Genomic DNA, 21,373 nt, shown 5'->3' with positions numbered 1-21,373 from the left:
TTCTGTTGCCCTTAACACCTGCAGTTGCCGAGTAAGAGCATGAAAGGTGAATGGTATAATTCAGGAATTAGAATACTTTTTCTGGGTGTGGAGAAATTTCTAAAACTTTTGTCATGCTTGATGAAACTTCAAAGTCTACCTACTCACTGGGGAAGTTTTTGCCATCCCTATCATTGTCAAAATTACTGGTTTCCATCCTCTGACTTAATAGATGTCTGGGGCCCATAAGTAGGAATAACAATGAATATATGAAAAAAGCTATAAAGTGTTCATACTGCAAACTGGATCTAGGAAGAGGCATTGCTCTTTCATGCATTTGTTGGGTCAGAAGGGTTTTAATGAGCTTGTTCTGCCACCATTTTATTGCAAAAATTATACCAGGAGTATCCCTCATCACTTTGTTCCCCCCAGTTCATCTTCTAATTTTTAGTGTGAAGAAATTGGGCATTAGCTATATATTGATTCACAGTCACACTGACCTACAAACTGACTAAATTTCCTTTTTTGTGGGGCAGACTAATAACTCTCAAGACAACACCCCCCCTTGCAGTCCATGTTAAAATAATTGATGCCTAGAGGTCAAGATCTATAGCTCTGTATTGCAAAAGGGGAAGGAGCTAATATTTCTGACTCAGCTTTAGAGAATAAATTAGGAGGAAGCAAAGGATATGGAGATGGATACTGATGGGAAATGATATATATTTAAATGCACAGCAAAATTGTTACCTAACAGATCAACCAGTAAATCAGTGTAGGAAGAGTATAATCAGAGCTGCCTGGTGTTGCTAATACCAAGGTTGCAGGTTTATCCCTGAATGGGACAGCTGCATATTCTTATATTGCCGTATATAGTGCTGTAGATGGTAAACGTATAATGCTGCACATTGAAAAATGTCTTTCTCAATTTGGAGAGAACATTTGGGCAACAGGATCATGCTGGTAGTCGCATTGCTTCTCATACTGTTGTGTCATACTGTTTGTGGGAAACATGTTGTGAATTGCAGCATATTTGATGATCCCCTCCCTATTCCTCATGAATTTTACCAGCCAGGGGACCTTGTAATCAGTGGGATTGTTTCTCAAATATTCTTTCTTTATGATAGCCTCTCTTTCCTGGAACAGCGTACACAAACCATCACTGATGAACCAATGTAAGACCTTACTTCTTCCCTCTCTCACTTTGTAATATGTTCAGTTCATAATTACTGAGATTGCGTTATCAAGAAATACTGTTATTTATTTACTTTTGGTGTGATAAATGTGGTTTCCCAGTAACAGTTGGAAATTGGTGATAGATATGTTACATTCTACATTATATTGTGGTTCACAGACTATTGATAAGCTTTCCTCCATGACCCTATTGATGTGACAAAAACAAATAACCAAGCACATCATGTTGAAGCCCCATTGCTTGGGCTAGTGGTTGCTGCTGCTGCTGCGCCAAACATGAGGGAGTACAATATGTGCAGAGAGTAATTTATTCATATTGAACATTTGATATACCATTTGTGATAGAACATATGATGCTTATAGTTGTGCATTTCAATATTATATTGTATAATTTTAAGCTAAACTACCCCTCAGTCTTACACACTTAGTTAACTGATGGTGATGTGTTGAAATGCTGTCTTATTGTCACTACAGTACTTATTTTATTAAACAGACTTCAACTCTGATTACAGTTCAGTGCCTAAGAACTACCAGCATATCCTGGCCTTTGCATTTGCTGTCAAAGAGATCAATGAGAATCCCAACATCTTACCAAATATCTCTCTGGGACTCCACATCCTCAATAGCTACTACACTGCAAGGATGACCTATAAAGCTACCTTAAGCCTTCTGTCAACACGACATAGGTTTGTCCCTAACTTCAAGTGTGACAACCAGAACAATCTGATAGCTCTCATTGGAGGGTGCATCTCTGAAATCTCTGCCAATATGGCCATCGTTTCAGCAACCCACAAGACTCCACAGGTAAGCAGTGTTCATGTGTGTATGGAGCTCTCACAACTGCTGTACACTATCTTGATTTCAGCAACCCTTTCAATATATTTCCCATGAGCATTTTCCTGTGGACTTCTCTTAATACATATGCTTCGTTGCAATGTTCCCTAATGTAAACTATTTTGCAAAACATATTCTCTTCTGTAATGCATTTTTATATATTATTTTCACTATTGTATGCATTTTAGTGCATACAGTACCTTTTCACATGCATTTTATCCCATATCACTCAGCTGGACATTTTCATTGCTAAAATAAATGAATGGCAAATTTCAAAGGATCGCTTTGCTTTTTCTTCTAAGGTTGTTTTGAACATGAACATTATGTAGGTCCAAGCTTAAATGCGAACTGAATTTTATTTCTCCTCTTTCCCTACTTATTCCCAGTACTACAGAGAAGTTACTCTAAATCTCATTTGACTTTGTCAATACTATGGCCAGGTTTTGTGACATTTTGTAATGTAACATGAGAAATGGCCTCCTGAAGACCACAGACTTGGTGGAAGCCTAATGTCTCTCTGAATGTAGCCAGCTTCAGTCTGGATCACTGTTGTTTAGTTTGCTATTACAACTCAAGCTAGCAGGAGTGATAATTGATGTGAGAGCTCTAGCAGCATGGCGGAAGTGTTCCATGGCCTTTCAGGGCACCATCCTAAACAAAGAGTGCTCTGTCAAGTTCAGGTGAGGTTCATTTGGCATGGTAGAAGGCAGACATGAATGCAGCAGTAAATGAAATATTTAGAAGAAGAGACATGTTGCCTGAGACAAGTGATTCATGATGAAACCAATCACTGGGATATCCTCATAGTCTTCAAGGAGACATACAGGACCTCCTACAAGTGTGTGTTTTAAATTTCTCTTCTCTTCTTATACTTTTCATTTCAGCTCACATATGGATCATTTTTGCCACTACAAGGTGCCCAAAGTTTATTCCCATTTCTATACCAGATGGTTCCCAATGAAGCCTATCAGCACATGGGTGTTGTGTGGTTACTTCAGCATTTCAGATGGACTTGGATTGGGCTTTGGGCTGTAGATGATGATCGAGGAGACAGATTTTTACAGACAATGATACCATTGCTTTCCATTCATGATATCTGTTATGCCTTTGTAAAAAGAATACCCAAATGGAATTACATGGATGAGATGATAGAATTTGCTCTGCAGCATTTTGAAAGCTATGCAAAAATCTTTGAGGGAAACTCCAATACGGGAAATCCCAGTGTATTCTTTATTTATGGGGAGCCTCCATCTTTTCAGGTTTTGAGAATGCTGCTGTTTTTTGCACCTTTATTCTCGCTGCCACCTCTGAACAAAGTTTGGATTGTTACATCCCATTGGGATTTTGCATCACACTCTCTTCAGAAAAATTGGGATATGCAAGCCTTTCATGGTTCTTTATCCTTCACAGTTCACTCAAATCAGTTATTAGATTTCAATAAGTTCATTCACAAGTTAAGACCATCAAGGGCTAAAGGTGATGGCTTTATCCAGTCCTTCTGGGAGCAGGCCTTCAGCTGCTCATTCAAACTCTCTAAAGGACAGCAAAAGGAGGAAAGCAAGAAAGTTTGCACTGGGGACGAGAAGCTGGAGGGCCTTCCTGGAATTCTGTTTGAAATGGACATGACTGGCCACAGCTACAATGTCTACAACGCTGTCTACATTGTGGCACATGCTTTGCATGCCATAAAGAAAAGCAGCTCCAAAAGTAGAAGGATTATGCAAGGGGGGGAACTGGCATTTCTAAACGGACAATCGTGGCAGGTAATTACTATTCAGCTTTTGGTCCAGAGGTAAAGGGATCTGTAAATTTTGCATAATTTATTTCTAACTACATTTTATATGCCTGCCTTCTTGTTTTATTTCGAATAAGCACTGCCAGATATATTAAAAAATTGTCCTAAAATATAATTATTTAATGAGAACTTCTTGTTTTATTTTGAATAATCACTGCCAGATATATTACATAATTTTCCTATTATAGAGTTATTTAATGAGAATGACTTACTGTTGAAAAATTAGTAAGGTATCTGTGAAGCCCATTGAATAAATTTCAAGACCTAGTGACTTCTCTGCACATATTCTCTTTAAAAGGTGCATTCCTTTCTAAGGCACATCACGTTCAATAACAGTGTGGGAGATTCTGTGCACTTTGATGACAATGGAGAATTAGTTGCATGTTTTGATGTAACAAACTGGTTGATTTTTCCCAATGGCTCACTGGTTAGAGCAAAAGTTGGAAGACTGGATTCTCAGGCTCCTTTAGGAGAAGAGTTAATAATTAATGATGACCAAATTCTATGGCATCAAAGTTTTAACCAGGTAAGACAGGTCAGCTAACTTTTAAGTATATAAAGCCGTGAACACTTGAGGATGTAAATGGGGAAAATATCAATCCAAAACTGTATATAATGTACATATTTGTGAGATAAATGTAGAATACCATATTAGGAGAATTCTTTGGAAGCTGAAGAAGGAGAAGGAGAATGCAAAGGATCTGTCAGCCAAGGAATTCAGTAATCCTCTCCTCCCCCATTTCATTTCAAGCTGGAAGAGGATTCTGGTATTCATAATTCCTCACTCTGCCCCTCACATGATTCAAATCAGATGGGAATTGAACCACAGAAGAGTAAAAATATTGCCAATCTCCGTGTTATTTGTATGTGTAGGTGTTGCCTATTTCTGTGTGCAATGACAACTGCCAACCTGGCTACAGCAGGAAAAAGAAGGAGGGAGAAAAATTTTGCTGCTATGATTGTGCTCCATGTGCAGAAGGGATGATCTCTAACCAGAAAGGTAGGAGATATAATATAAAATGCATCATATGGAAGGATATCTTGACTCTTAAGGCACATATAGCCATTACTTTGATGAAGCTAAGCAGTTCTGGGTCTGAGCAGTAAATGGATGGGAGACAGACTGGGGACCCAATATATACAACCTTGTATTCCACAGTGTAATAAAAATGGGATATGAATGTAAGAATATACAACAAAATTCATATTATATTTGTGGGGGGGCAGGGGGGATATTCCCTCACAGTTTACTGTTGGTTTTACAGCTCCTTGGGTGAAAGGGAGCATATAAATGTAAAAATAAAATTAATCAATGAACACAAATGTAAGGTACCATAAAAGAACAAGAGAAATGTGATAGTGCAAATGCCTATCAAAATTTAAGGAGTCAAAATCGACCCTATTTGCCAGGGAGTTCCATAACTGCTGAGACCATCTCCTGGGTCCCAGCTAATCATATCACTGAAAATGGAATTCCAACAAATCTTAATGTATGGATAGATTAGGAGAACTCCATCAGTGGCCAAACTGTGAAAGTAGAGAGCATTGTGATGTAGCAGTTAGCACACAGCTGCCCTAAAGCTCTTAGTGTTTTCATATTAACTTGCACTATGAAATACACAGTGCCTGCAGAAGTCCCATGCTATGTGTTTCCTGAAACCAATGGTTAGGATATCTCAGTGCAGATAAGGTTGCAGCTGGTTCACCAGCCAAAGCTGATGAAAGCCACTCCAAGCCACTGAACCCCTCTGAGCCTCAAGCAACAACAAAGGAACCTGAAGTTCCCCCAAGATGTGAATCATTCCTTCAAAGGGAGTGCAGCCCCACCCAGAGCAGGAACCATCTCATGTATCCCATCCCCACTCCTCCTCCTGGCCCAGCCATGGAAACCATTTAGTATTGCTCTCTGATATTTTCTCAGCAAATGTGAACATGCGGCTCTAAAAGTTGACTTTTGCAAATTTTACAGTTAGGAGATAGAACTGTTTTTGAATAGCCAGAAAATAGCCTACATGTTTTGATTGGCATCATGATCCATCCAGATCAAATTAGCTTGCCACACTGCTTCTGCTGCTGGTGGAATTCCCCCCTTATGCTGGCGAGAGTGGGGTATTCCTACATACAGTGTTTCTGCTCATCTTCCCTACCCTGGTGTGAAGAAGATGAAGGGTATTCCTTGTAGAATACCCTGGCTCATGCCAAGTTCCATGAGAGGGGACATTGCAGCAGAGGTGTGGAATGATGGTGTGGTCGGGGAGACTCTCTCCCATTTTGCCTTAGGTGGCAAAAGGCCATGGGCCACCACTGGGATCTTTTGTAATCTGAGTTTGGCACATTCCTGTTCCAATCCTATTTCTTTCTCATTGTATCCTGACTGTCTTCTGTAATTAGAAGAGAACTCAAGACAATGTAAATAGAGATTCCAAACAGTCTACTATCCAGTGAGAAAGTTGAATCAGTCATCAGTCACTTTAACAGGATGGCTATGAATTGTACCTTCGGACCATACCCTATAAGAATAACACTACCCAAAATTGCAACAGATTATTAATAGAATAAAAAGAAAAACCAACAAAAAAATTCATATGAAAATTACTTCTTTGGTCTTTAAAGTGATTCACGTAAATTATCCCTATAAATCAGATAAGTGAGTATCATTATTATTCTCATGGCACAGCATAGATGGTTGAGAAGTTTCATAGAGTATTCTTTGCTTGAGATGAAATTATGATCAAGGATTTTGAAATGAAGGGACACCTTTCTCCAAAGTTCACCAAAAAACTGCAAACGAGGCAACAAAATTTATTCTTACTGATTGCCCCTTCAGATAGGTGATGAACATCTTCTAGAAGTATTTAAAGGAGCTCTTTACTATTTTCAGATATGGATGCCTGTGTCAAATGTCCAGAAGACCAGTATCCCAATATGGACCAAACTCAATGCATTCCTAAAGCTTTAAGCTACCTCTCTTACAAAGAAACATTAGGGATTACTTTAGCTGTTTCAGCCATTTCCTTCTCCTTTATCACAACTTTCATACTTGGAATTTTCGTGAAGCACAAGGACACTCCCATAGTCAAAGCTAACAACAGGACCCTCACCTACATCCTTCTCATCGCTCTCCTTCTTTGCTTCCTCTGCTCCTTACTCTTCATTGGACAGCCTGGAAAGGTCATCTGCCTTCTCCGACAAACAGCCTTTGGCATCATGTTCTCTGTTGCCCTTTCCAGCACTTTGGCAAAAACCATCACCGTGGTTCTGGCATTCATGGCAACCCAGCCAGGATCCAGAATCAGAAAATGGGTGGGGAAGAGAATGGCAAATTCCATTGTCCTCTCTGGCTCCTTTCTTCAAGCTGGCATTTGTTCTCTTTGGTTATGTACTTTCCCTCCATTCCCAGATATGGACATGCACTCGGTGACAGGAGAAATGCTACTGGAATGTAATGAGGGTTCAGCTACCATGTTCTACTGTGTCATAGGCTACATGGGTTCCTTGGCCATTGTCAGCTTCATTTTGGCTTTCCTAGCCAGGAAGTTGCCAGACAGTTTCAATGAGGCCAAATTTATCACTTTCAGCATGTTGGTGTTTTGCAGTGTTTGGCTGACTTTTGTTCCAACCTACTTGAGCACCAAAGGAAAATACATGGTGGCTGTGGAGATATTCTCCATCTTAGCATCCAATGCTGGCTTACTGGGTTGCATCTTTTTCCCTAAATGCTACATCATTGTACTGAGGCCTGAACTGAATAACCGGGAGCAACTAATAAGGAAAACCAAATGGAACATGTATGAGAAAATAGTAGCTTAGAGAATTAAGGCATTTATGCCAAAGAAAAGTAAGACATTATTCATGTACGTCACTACGGCAGGAAGAATCCTAATACCACAAAATTGGAAGACTGGAGAAATACCATCTAAAGAACAATGGCAAGAAAAATTGATGAACTATGCAGAAATGGCAAAATTAATGGATGAACTGCGTGAAAAGCACAATAGTGACTTTGGAAAAAAATGAGAACCCTTTACAACATACTTGCAGAAATAAAACAAAAAAACATGGACTTGTTGACAGGATTTAAATAAATATTTACAACTTTATTTACAGAGAACATAAATATAATTAGTGATACCAGAACATTATGTATAAACAGCAGAATGTAACATTTGGTGTAACAAACCAGAAATGGAAGTTGGGGGAAGTCAACAGGGAGGGGGGAAACTAGAAAAAGGATCTTAAATGAAGATATTGAATAATTGGTATGAGAAAAGCAAATCAATAAAAATTATTTGGAGAGAGAGAGAGAATTAAGGCATTTGAGCTTGATTAAGCAAATATTAAGGAAATCCTTGCAACTTCAACTAAGATGGATGCATCACACTTCAAGTTGGCTTCCAGAAATTCATTCAGATGAGGAACCCTTCACATGCAGAAGAACATGGTTTTATTCAGGCCTTCTGGGAACAAGCAGCCAGCTGTTTCCTAAACCTATTTAAGGAAGTAGAGAAAACCTGTACTAGGGAGGAGGAGCTGAAGAGCCTTCCTGGAATTCTGCTTGAAATGAACATGCCTAGCCATAGCTACAATGTCTGCAATGCTGTATATGCAGTTGCATATGAAATTCAATTTATTGTATATAGCCCAATACCTTTACAATGAATAACAGAGGGCAAAGGCAAGCCATTACACTAAACCCATGCAATATGAATCTACAGTAGTACCTCGGGTTACATACGCTTCAGTTTACATATGATTCAGGTTACAGACTCCTCTAACCCAGAAATATTACCTCGGGTTAAGAACTTTGCTTCAGGATGAGAACATAAATTGTGTAGCGGCGGCGCAGTGGCAGCAGGAGGCCCCATTTGCTAAAGTGGTGCTTCAGGTTAAGAACAGTTTCAGGTGAAGAACAGACCTCTAGAACGAGTTAAATTCTTAACCTGAGGTACCACTGTGTAAAGTTTAAAGACGTCTAGAACATAAAAGTTTATAGCATAAAAGTTTTAAATTACAATCCTTGGGGGATCAATGTGAGGAACAGTGAAGAATAGGGGATTAAAAATCTTATCTGGACAAATCAACAAATAGTTCATTTTATCCTCAACCTGATTACATCCATAAATGCATTTCCATGCCCTATGAACTATTCCAAGGTATTTCCATTCTAAGTACATTGAGGGCATCTGTTGAAAAGACCCTACTACAACAAAGACCCTACATAATTGTGGGAAAGTAAGCATAGGAGAGTAGGCATGATATATCAGAATGATGACACTATACTGTGTCTCTTCTGTAGAAGCTGCTTGAAACTTTGTGTAGATTTTTTTTGGGGGGGGTGCTTTTCATGCTTAGACTAGAAGGAAAACAACCATGAAGCAAACACAAAGCTATAGCCTAACAGATATGTAACAGCCAGCTCCCAAGAGGTTCAACCCCCTCCCACCTTGTACCAGCATGTAATAGATTCCAAACCATCCCAAAAAAATCCATTGGATAGTATACATACGATGCAATAGAGGCAGAGAAAACAAAATTATTCACTTTTACCACTGAGTCAGAAATCACATTGAATTCTGATGAATTCTTTGGGATTCTTTCTCTACATATGCTCCAAATGTCTCCCAGCTTGTTTCATTGCTCTCTTCTCCAGGATATAGCACAGAATCAACTGTGTCAACTGCCCAGGTCATCATTTCATTCCATACATTGTTCAGCATTTTGACAGAAAAGTTGGTTGTATCAGCTGAAAGGGGGGAAACTAAAGCTCTCTAGAAATTATTCAGATATAACAGCCTCTGAAAGTGAACCATCTTAACAGGACCACAACATGCTGAGTGGGAAGTCTTCTATTTGCCTAAAATTTAGGAGAAGGTGATCTTAACAGGAGATGGGTAATGATACAATGTTCAGTTCAGCCACTCCCTTCCCAGATAGAAAACCACATTCAATTTTATTATAAATCATTAATAAAGAATAATAGAGAAAAATAATTCTGGAAAGTGATTTGTTACAAGATGTAACTTCCATTTTGATGAAATTAAATCTCAAATGCCCCAGGGTGAGACTCTGAACCAGGGTATTCACATTATACTGAATATTAATTATATGTGAGTGAACATAACTTTAATTCTGGGAAGAGGCATCCTGGAACCATCAGGCTAAGTGCCACTGACTAATTGATATTTCTCACAGAAGAAAAAATAGTTGCAAAATTCGGGGGGGTGACATCCTTGGAGCTTTGTATTAAATGATGCCACTTCAAAGGCCAAAAATACACTTAATAAATTATCATCATTCCTATAATTGTCATAATTACTGTTCTCTGTCTTCTGTCACCATGGACACCCAGAGCCTATACGAAAAATCAACAATAAGCCTATTTTCCTAAAAAAACATACCTATAAAACTCTTGTGTCAATCAGAAGTTGATCTAGGGATATGTATGGTATATTCCTTCTTTTGCATAACCACTTTCTCTTTAAATGTTGGGGTGTGTGTCCACCAGATGATTCCACCATGATATTTAACAAAAAGAAGTATACCGTGAGTATCTCTGTTCCTCATACATTTTCCTGCTGGCCCAGTTTATTTTCTACTTCCTAGATTCTTACTGTGGAAAACTGAAGCTCATTGACCAATATAAAATAACACACATGCCCTGTAATTTGCATAACATTATCTGTGGGAAATAGGCTAAGAATTCTCAAGTTTACATTTTGGTGCCTTTGCTCACCAGAACAAAATTACTAACACCTGACCTGCAGAGAAAAGTAGGAAGTTGTTTATAGATAAAAAACAAAAAATCTTCACTCATCCTTAGAGGATAAATGGAAGAGATAAAGAAGACACAATGTTAAATGGAAATTACTGGCAAGAGACAAAATGAAATAAAGTAGCAGGATACTGGCACACAGATTCCCTAAACTGCCATGCTGTAAATCTGTGTAGCAACAATATCGTCCACCATTCACTGAAGGCTGTAGGAAAGCTGAAAACAGCCAGACTGAATACTGCAATTGGAATCATGGGAACACAGTTTTTGAAGGGACGTTTTACCAACAGGATCTTGCTGGTGGTGATGTTGCTGCTTATATTACTGTGTCATACAGTATGCAAGATGCATTCTATTAACTGCAGTATACATGATGATCCCCTACCTATTCCCCATGAATTTTACCAGCCAGGAGACATTGTCATTGGTGAGATTGTTTCTCAGGTCTTCTATCTCTATAACATCCTCTCTTTCATGGAGCAGCCTACCCAGATAATGATTGACGAACCTATGTAAGGAATCAATATTTATCACACAATTTGAATTATTGTATATATGAATTAAAATTATTCAGAACATATCTTTAATGAATGCTGTGCTTCATTGAGCTTTTGAGATAAGAAAAGTGGCACTTGGCTTTTTAATATGTGTGTACATTGCCTTCTACGTTATCTTGTTGGGCATAATAAACTACTAGCGTGTTTCCTCCAGATAACTTATAGAAATGAATGGATCACATGCATTTTTGTTTTGCTACTGGTGCAATCTATTTATTGAGCATTTTTTTCTGATTTGCCTGATGAGTGGTTATCTGACAATGAGCATTTATCTTCTTCTTAGCCATTTGTTCATCCCATATTTTAAAGTTATTTCCAAACTGCTAAAAGTCCTATTCTTTTTAAGAATAGTTTTGTTGCACTCCTTGCAAGAGTTCAAGAATGCACTTCCTTCCCACAAAGAGTGACAACACACGTTGTTGTTCTTTCCACATTTTGTTGTCTCTCATCCTTGGCCTCCATCTCTGCCCCTCGCTTGCCCTTTCAGACGACAGGAATTTTTAACGTTGTGTTTCATATTATTATATTTTAGAGAAATAAACATCTTTCTTATTCCTATTGTTTTAACATATATAATTTGGAGGGCTGACTCCCTCACATTATACAGGGGACTCAGCTAGACTGGTAATGAAAAAGCGATTTATATGCATTGTATGTACAATATAACATTGTGCCACGAGATGGTGACATTGAGTCCCATTTTTCTCTACCTGTTTTCCATGTTTTACTTTCCAATGCTTTAAACTGAAATGCTTCTTTGAAGTGTCTAGATCCAGCCGGGGACAAACATAGGCTTATTGATTCGATATACAGGAGACAATAGAGCCAGAAAGCAAATCTGACCCTCTCACAGGACTATGTGTAGATGGGTATATATTTACAAACAAAAACTTGTCCCTATTTGTTGTTCATACTTTTTAATTTAGAATAATAGAACTGTAGAGTTGGAAGGGACCATGAGGGCCATCTAGTCCAACCCCCTGCAATGCAGGCATCTTCTGCCCAATGTGAGCTTGAACCCATGACCCTGGGATTAAAAGTCTCATGTTCTACTTGACTGAACTATACAGCAGATATTAAAAATTAAACATGTGCAGAATAAATACGATCGTTGCCTTTTTTCCTTAAAGAAAGGTAGTTAGTGATTCTCAGGTACAATGAAACAGCCTAATGGTTCGGGGGGGGGGGCTTTCGTTGTATTTCCCACCTGCAATATTTTATCTTGTATAACTTATGGCAGATGCTCTTCATTTGCATTAATGTGTTTCAAACTTCAGAGAATATCCATGGTCCATTATAAGCTACTTGAGCTACTCCATCTATTTGTTTATTTTGTATTTCATAGAACCTGTTGAAACCGAGATTCTCAATGATAAAAATGAGTTAGTGAAATAAAAATGTGTGTCCTTGTGCTTGCTTAGTTAAACTGCTAATGGAAAACTTTCACAGTACCTGTATCTATATCATCTATATCCATATCTATATTCTTTTGGTTGGTTCTTAAACAATAGGAAGCACACCATAGCTTGCATAGGACACACTTCTGATTGGGTCTTGCTGTTTCTGTTATTGTTTTCATATCCAAAGGGGGTAACTCCAATAAAATGATCTCAGAACATTTGAAACATTTAGTTTTTCAACTCATGGTGGGTATATCTGAATCTAATGTTGTTTTCTTTTTATTTCCATGTATGGTTGTAAAATACACCTACAACTTGAAAATGAAAGATGAGTAACAAGGAAGACTACTTATGTCCGTGTTCATTTTGCATGGTTAAGCAACTGACCAAAGATTATCATACTACATCTGTTTTTGTTGTTTTTTATTTTCCTCTAGAAAGATGGGAAGCACATCATAGTTTACATATTGGCTGCCTAGATTCGGTTTTTTACAATGTTCTTCTTGGAAAAGAGTGGATTCCAAAACTGAAGGACAAACTTTATTAAGCATTTAAAAAGTCATAGAACTGTAGGCACATTTATCTCGTTAGCACATTGGAGGGTGTCTTATTTTTGTACTTCAGTATATAATATTGGGCAGTTATAAACTGCAGTTCAATCTTGGAAACCAGTAGATATATTTTATTCTGGCAGTTGTTTTATTAATCAGTTGCTACTGTTCTTACAGTTCAGTGCCAAAGAACTACCAGCACATCCTGGCCTTAGCATTTGCTGTACAAGAGATCAATGAGAATCCCAACATCTTATCAAATATCTCTCTGGGGTTTCATATCCTCAATAGCTACTACACTGCAAGGATGACCTATAAGGCCACCCTGAGCCTGCTCTCCACAGAACATAGGTTTGTCCCGAACTTCAAATGTGACAAGCAAAACAATCTGATAGCTCTCATTGGGGGATGCATCTCTGAAATCTCTGCCAATATGGCCATTGTTTCAGCAACCCACAAGACTCCACAGGTAATAATAATAATAATAATAATAATAATAATAATAATAATAATAATTTTTTATTTATACCCCGCCCTCCCCAGCCAAGGCTGGGCTCAGAGCGGCTTACAAGCAATAATAAAAACAAGATGAATGATTACAACTTAAAAACAAAAATAAAATACAACATTAAAATAATGGAACATTAAAATATTAAAATGTAGCCTCATCGCAGGAGGAGAAGGAAAAGAAAAAAGAAAGAGAGGGAGGGAGGGAATCAAATTGGCTCCAAGCCAAAGGCCAGGCGGAACAACTCTGTCTTACAGGCCCTGCGGAAAGAAATCAGATCCTGCAGGGCCCTGGTCTCATGAGGCAGAGCGTTCCACCAGGCCGGAGCCAGAGTTGAAAAGGCCCTGGCTCTGGTTGAAGCCAATCTAACTTCCTTAGGGCCTGTGACCACTAGGGTGTTGTTATTTATGGACCTTGAGGCTCTCCGTGGGGCATACCAGGAGAGGCGGTCCCGTAGGTACAAGGGTCCTAGGCCGTGAAGGGCTTTAAAGGTCAAAAGCAGCACCTTAAATCTGACCCTGTACTCCACCGGGAGCCAGTGCAGCTGGAAAAGCACTGGGTGAATATGCTCCCATGGCAGAGACCCCGTGAGGAGCCTCGCTGCAGCATTCTGTACCCGCTGGAGTTTCTGGGACAGCTTCAAGGGCAGCCCCGCGTAGAGCGAATTACAGTAGTCAAGCCTGGAGATGACCGTCACATGGATCACTGTGGCCAGGTCGGGGCGGGAAAGGTAAGGGACCAACTGCTTGATGCGGCGAAGGTGGAAAAATGTCACCTTGGCTGTTGCTGTAACTTGCGCCTCCATGGAAAAGGAGGCATCAAGGATTACACCCAAACTCTTAACGGAAGGCAATGGCACTAACTGGGCCCCCGCAAGGGAAGGGAGTTGGTCCCTCATCCCCATGCCATCCCGACCTAGCCATAGGACCTCTGTCTTCGAAGGATTTAGTTTCAATCGGCTCCCACGAAACCATCCAGCCACAGCTTCCAAGCATCTGGTCAGTGTGTTCGGGGCCGAGTCAGTGTGGCCATCCATCAGCAGATAGAGCTGAGTGTCATCAGCATATTGGTGACAGCCCAGCCCAAAGCTCCGGATAATCTGGGCAAGGGGGCGCATAAAGATGTTAAAAAGCATTGGGGAGAGAATTGCGCCCTGCGGCACTCCACACATCAAGGAGTAGCGTGACGACATTTCCCTCCCTAGTGCCACCCTCTGTCCCCGATCAGAGATAAAAGAGCACAACCAGTTACAGGCTATGCCCTGTATCCCACGTCTGTGAGGCAGTGGTCCAGAAGATCATGATCGACCATGTCAAAGGCTGCTGACAAATCTAAAAGGATCAGCAGTCCTGACCCGCCTCGATCCAGTTGTCATACAGGTAAGCTGTATGCATGAGGGTGTGGAGGTTTCACAACTGTGGTACACCATCTTGGTTTCAGCAAGCGCTCTGACAGTGTTCACCATGATAGTTTAATTACTGAATGAGAGAAATGTGGGCTAGACGGTTATATAATCAGGTGGATGTGGAGCTTGTAGGAAAACTGAACTCAACAGCTTCTCATCAAAGTTTGGGGGTATTTTAAGTGGGATGCTTCAGGGCTTTGTTTTGAAGCTATTGCTCCTCAAAATGTTTATCGATGGCTGAAATAAAGAGGTGGAGAAAATCCACCTTCATTGAGTCTCAAAGCCTTAAAGATGGCCAAGAACCATACAGGAGCCTCCTAGTTGCATTTGTTTGCAAGGTTCCCAAACACACAACTCAGACATTTCTTGTACGGGTTCTGAAACAGGGAGTGGAAGTGGAACTATGTTCCAACTGGAACTATGAAGCAATTTGGAAGGCCTTTCTCCAACAGAGTGGAGCGTGTTTATGGCAGCACCCTTCCTAATCTGCTGCCATGAGACAAGTGGCTCAGTTTGGCTCATGATCCAAGCTTCTCAAGTCCTTATGCATTTGCTTTTGTTGTTTTCCTTTTTTTTTCCTTTTTGGGTTTTATAAACAATAATAATGTTATACAAATAAGTATACCAAGTTTTCTCATGTCATTTGTATATCACAAAAATAGCATAATAAATGTGGAAAGGTATCTACAACATATGGTTCATTATTAGCAGTCAATGTATAAGTTCTTGGTTCATGAATTGATTCAAACAATTAGGAAGAAAAAGGGGAAAGAGTGGGGTGGGGTCGGGTGGTTATGCTTCTATTCTTCTACTTAGTAGTGGGGCGGGTTGTGTCAGCTTTACTTGTCTGGGTTCTCTTACTATTCACTTGTTGTATTTCCTTGGTGGTGAGAGAGGTTGGGGGTAGCTTAGGGTGTAATTGGTTGTCTTTTGTTTGTCCTTATGCATTATCTGAATTTTCACAGGATGTTGAATGTGATGGACTACAGGACCACTTTCTATTATGTAAAAATGATGTCTAACTCTTATAATCCATCTGAACAATACTCATGCATTTTATTTCAGCTGACCTATGGGTCATTTCTACCACTAAAAGGTGTCAAAAAGCTATTCCCATTTTTGTATCAGATGGTCCCAAATGAAGCCCACCAGCACACAGGGATTGTGCGATTACTTCAGCATTTTGGATGGACATGGGTTGGGCTTTGGGCTGTGGATGATGACAAAGGGGACAGGTTTTTACAGACAATGGTGCCAATGCTTTCTCAGAACGGCATCTGTTATGCCTACATAGTAAGAATACCAAAATGGAATTATGTGGATGAGATGATAGACTTTGCTTTACAGCATTTAGGAACCTATGAAATGGTCTTTGAAGAAAACCCAACTGTGTTCTTTATTTATGGAGAACCTCCATGCTTTCAGGTTTTGAGAATGTTGCTATTAGTAGCACCCATACTAGGATTTCCACCTCTGGGGAAAGTATGGATAGTTACATCCCACTGGGACTTTGCATCACTGTCTATACAGAAGAATTGGGAGATACAAACATTTCATGGTTCCATATCCCTCACAGTTCACTCAAATCAGCCATTAGGATTCCAAAGGTTCATTCAGATGCTGAGCCCTTTTTGGGCCAAAGGAGATGGTTTTATCCAGGAGTTCTGGAAACAGGTATTCAACTGTTTATTTAAAATGTCGGATGACTCAGACGAGGGAAATGAAAATGAAACCTGCACTGGCAAAGAGAAACTGGAGAGCCTTCCTGGAATTCTGTTTGAAATGGACATGATTGGCCACAGCTACAATGTCTACAATGCTGTCTATGCTTTGGCACATGCTTTGGAGGCCATATACAAATCCAACTCCAAATACAGAGGATTGGAAGAAAGGGGCAAACTGACATTTCCAAATGTGCAATCATGGCAGGTAATAACAAATCAATACTTTTAAAGTATATAAAAAACCATAAAGCAGACTTGTGTTTGAGACAGAGGCTTAAAAATAACTATAATGCACAATTCAACTCCATCAAAATGGACTTTGTGGAATTCTTTTTCTTTGGAAAAACACTGTCAGTCACATCATAAAATACAGATTAGGTGGGCAATCTCCACTAGGATAAGCAGCTTAGCATGTGGCATATTGCCAGCAAGGTCAACTGATTTCTAGCTCAATCAGGCTAAGCCAGTGATAAGTCCCCAGCCGCAGCTCAGCTAAAGATACACCATCACAACTTGTTCATGGGGGCTCAGCTGACTTAGAAGCTTCTTTAAGTCCAAAGGTGAGGCATGCTGAGGACAGGACGGGGGTAGAAGGAGAAAGTGGGGACACAGGCAGGATCCTATGATGACTCAGCTCTGTCACATGACTTGGGAATTCGGCATAAAACACAGTTTGAAAGGCTTGCTTTCGCTCTACCATGCTTAGGTATTAGCAGCAGTGCTACTACTAGTGTAAATTAAGCTGGTATAACTTTACACCAGCTTAATTTACACTAGCTTGCTTTGTGTCCATTTCTTGTGGATATAATTGCTCTCGGATTGGGCGCCTACATAGATCAGCTTGCAGTGATGACAACTATAAGGTTTTTGGGAAGCTCACTGAAATAATTTTAGGACTATGTTGTCTCTATTCATTTCCTCTTTCAATCTAGGTCCATCATTTTCTAAGGCGCATCATATTCAATAATAGTGCTGGAGACAAAGTGTGCTTTGATGAAAATGGAGAATTGGTTACAGGTTTTGATGTCACAAACTGGGTGATGTTTCCCAATGGTTCTGTGGTAAGAGTAAAAATGGGAAAATTGGACCCTCAGGCTCCTCCAGGCAAAGAGTTAACCATTCATGATGACCAGATTGTGTGGCATCCAAGCTTTAATCAGGTGAGACATACCGGAAAGTGAAGTTTGGGTCACTTTGTCATTGTTCTTTGCTTTTTAGCTGCTAGATTATGCAGGCTAACAATATTTCATATATACATTTTACTATATATTTCTTGTAGTATAAACATTTTGTATGCATATCTGTATGCTATTTCCACTAATATACACATTTATGTACATTTTCTGTACTCTATATTATTGTGCACTTTAACAGTTATGCATTTTGGTGCACATTATTTGGTTGGAGAACTTCACAAAATGTGGAGAAGGGCAAGTTTTGACTGTGTTTCAGTTTACACATTGTAGGGTTCTAAACCACACACAGAGCCAACAGGGTGGACATGAGTAAATATTCGGAAAGGAAGGCTTCTCATGAGACATTCAGCCTGATGTGGAGAGTAATTAATGGCAAAAGCATGGAAGGGGAAGTTGGGCCAACTGGTTCTACCAACGTAAGTCTCATCAAAGAGCTGAATGAATGAAGAGCACTAATCCCCGTTTTATACTATTATATTCAGGTGCTGCCCCTTTCCATGTGCAATGACAACTGCTATCCTGGCTATAGTAGGAAAAAGAAGGAGGGAGAGAAATTTTGCTGTTATGACTGTGCTCCATGCCCAGAAGGAATGATATCTGGCCAGAAGGGTAAGAGACAATTATGTAATGTGATATCATTCATCTTTTGTAAATTTACTGTATTTGATTTGAGACGTACGACCCAAGCACAAGAACACTCCTCGTTCCAGTCATTTCCAGCAGCTGGTATTCAGAAGCACACTGTCTCCAACTGTAGTAATCATTGATACTCCTAATCTTCATCAATTTCTCCAATTCACTTTTAAAGCCATCCAAGTTGGGATTGGAAAGATCGTCTAGAAAAAGACTCCCAAACCAGTTAAGAGGGTGTGTGGTGATCCCCTGGATCTGTGATACTATTTGGAGTACCTCAGGAGTGTGATTGTTAAAAGGTTGGGTAACTGACAGAAAATACCACCTTGTTTAAGAACCAAAGTATTTAGCTGTGAAGGAAGTTGTGTATGGAGCTTGTTTAAGAACCAAATTATTAAGCTGTAACATGCAACTACTTTAACTTAAGGAACTGAAGTAAAATAATTCCAAATAAGCTGAGCATTTTCCATCTAGTCTAGAAACCTGTAACATATACCTGAATCGTAACAAATGAAGCGTAATGTCAGGGAACTGCCATCGGAGCCTAGAGTGGAGGTAAGGCTCCCTAATGATGCAGGAGAAGGGACCAGCAGGGAGAGAGGGCAAACTTCCTTTGAGGAAGGAAATAGGAGGGACACCAGGAAGCAAGGGGAGACTGCGGAGAGAGGGCTCCAAGACTCTTCCACAGAGAGCAGCGGGGAGAGCCCAGGACCTCCGTTGGGCACGCCCACTCTGCGCAGGAGACTTCCGCGCAGAGAGGCTAGGAGGAGACTTGGGGTCAAAGAGTTTTTATGTTGGAAGAAGTTCAGAAAACGCCCACTGACGGATTCTGCCAGCGACTGACACAGCCATGGAGAAAGGGCTGTCCAGCCAGGGAAAGGTTTAGCCAGGCAACGTTGCCTAGAGCTGCAGCACCCTTTACGCACAAGCAACCTCCAATTCCCTTTACACGTAATCTCACCACTTCCACCGATTGTGGCAACCCCTGACTCCATATGACTCCTATAAATATATTTTTAAGCACCACAGGTTATCTTTTGGATTTTGTATGAGGAAAATCTTAGATTCTTGGAGTAGAACAAATAAGAAAGATTTATTTAACATAACAAAGCTGATAAAACAAAAGATTTATCAGGAGGCAATGTTCTATTAGGAAAAAGTTACCCTAGGAATAATTATACTAATTCTAATGGATGTTACAGGCTTCCAAACAAGCAGAGCTACTTTTAAACTTCAGTTGCTTTTGTTCAGCTATTATGCTTCAGATAGATGTTACACTTTTCCAGAATAGGCGGGGAAAGGGTTTCACAATAAACTGCAGATACCAAAGTGTTATCATACAAATATTTGGTGTGGCTGTATTTGAAATACTGTGTAGAGTTCTGGCTGCTTCACCTCAAAAAACCACTACTGTGGTTTACTCTATTGATTGTACTTTACTAGTTGATCTCTTGATTATTTGGAGTACATCAACAAGAATTTCTGACTCACTTTTTAAAAAGAGGAAGAAAAAGCCATCAACAGCAAAATTTACCCTAAATGGATTATTGGAATTTGTAATTTCTATAATTATGTATGTCAACCTATAGAAATATTTGAACCATTCTTTTTCATTTTTCAGATATGGATGCCTGTATCAAATGTCCAGAAGACCAACATCCAAACAAGGGCCAAACTAAATGCATTGTTAAAGTTCTAAGTTTCCTCTCTTACAAAGAAGATTTAGGGATCATCTTAGCCATCTTGACTATTGCTTTCTCATTGATAACAGCTTTAGTTCTTGGAATTTTTATGAAGCACAAGGAGACCCCAATAGTTAAAGCCAACAACCGGAACCTCACCTACATCCTGCTCATCTCCCTCCTCCTTTGCTTCCTCAGCTCCTTACTCTTTATTGGGAAGCCCGGAAATGTGATCTGCCTTCTCAGACAAACAGTGTTTGCTTTCATATTCTCTGTGGCCCTTTCCAGCATTTTGGCAAAAACCATCACCGTGGTTATGGCATTTATGGCAACGAAGCCAGGTTCAAAAATGAGAAAATGGATAGGGAAAAGGTTGACAAATTCTACCATCCTTTCCTGCTCCTTTCTTCAAGTTGCCATATGTACTCTTTGGTTAAGTACTTCCCCTCCTTTTCCAGACAAAGACATGCACTCAGCAAAGGCAGAAATCATACTAGAATGTAATGAAGGTTCAGCTACCATGTTTTATTGTGTCTTGGGCTATATGGGTTTCCTGGCCCTTATTAGCTTTATTATGGCTTTCCTGGCCAGAAAGTTACCTGACAGTTTCAACGAGGCTAAATTTATCACTTTCAGCATGTTGGTGTTTTGCAGTGTTTGGCTGACTTTTGTTCCAACGTACTTGAGCACCAAAGGAAAATACATGGTAGCTGTGGAAGTCTTCTCCATCTTGTCTTCCAGTTCTGGGTTACTGTGTTGCATTTTTTCTCCTAAATGTTATGTCATTATTTTGAGACCTGAGCTAAACAACAAGGAGCAATTAATAAGGAAAATAAAATGAAAGCATATATCTATGTCTTCATTCTGCTCCAAATCTATCTACCATCTATATCTATCTCTATCTATCTATCTATCTATCTATCTATCTATCTATCTATCTATCATCTATCTATCTATCTATCATCTATCTATCTCTATCACCTATATTTTTTGGTAAAGGTTATCTTTATTACATCCTCATATTCTGTTTTTCTGGGTTGCACCATTCGCTCTTTAGGCTACATCATTGTGTTGGGCCTAGCTGAAGAACTGTGAGACTGAATTTATTATACCCACTTCATTCTGCTCCTATGTTGATCTGGCAGA

The 21,373-nt window shown here is 39.7% G+C and overlaps 2 protein-coding genes across 2 annotated transcripts; both read left to right on the top strand.

Moving 5' to 3' along the window:
- Positions 1-1,812: 1,812 nt before the first annotated feature.
- LOC128398799 (vomeronasal type-2 receptor 26-like) lies at positions 1,813-7,609 on the top strand. The gene is made up of 5 exons (XM_053360053.1): positions 1,813-1,974; positions 2,889-3,767; positions 4,098-4,325; positions 4,673-4,799; positions 6,681-7,609. The coding sequence occupies exons 1-5, from the start codon at positions 1,813-1,815 to the stop codon at positions 7,607-7,609; spliced, it is 2,325 nt and encodes a 774-aa protein (XP_053216028.1).
- A 3,214-nt stretch (positions 7,610-10,823) lies between these two features.
- On the top strand, positions 10,824-21,068 carry LOC128398798 (vomeronasal type-2 receptor 26-like). The gene is made up of 6 exons (XM_053360051.1): positions 10,824-11,083; positions 13,371-13,548; positions 16,058-16,921; positions 17,649-17,876; positions 18,395-18,521; positions 20,167-21,068. The coding sequence occupies exons 1-6, from the start codon at positions 10,824-10,826 to the stop codon at positions 21,066-21,068; spliced, it is 2,559 nt and encodes an 852-aa protein (XP_053216026.1).
- The last annotated feature ends 305 nt before the right edge of the window (positions 21,069-21,373 follow it).

This window comes from Podarcis raffonei, chromosome 13 (assembly GCF_027172205.1).
Source record: "Podarcis raffonei isolate rPodRaf1 chromosome 13, rPodRaf1.pri, whole genome shotgun sequence".
Taxonomy (NCBI): Eukaryota; Metazoa; Chordata; class Lepidosauria; order Squamata; family Lacertidae; genus Podarcis; species Podarcis raffonei.
This window is presented reverse-complemented; position numbering and strand designations above follow the sequence as displayed.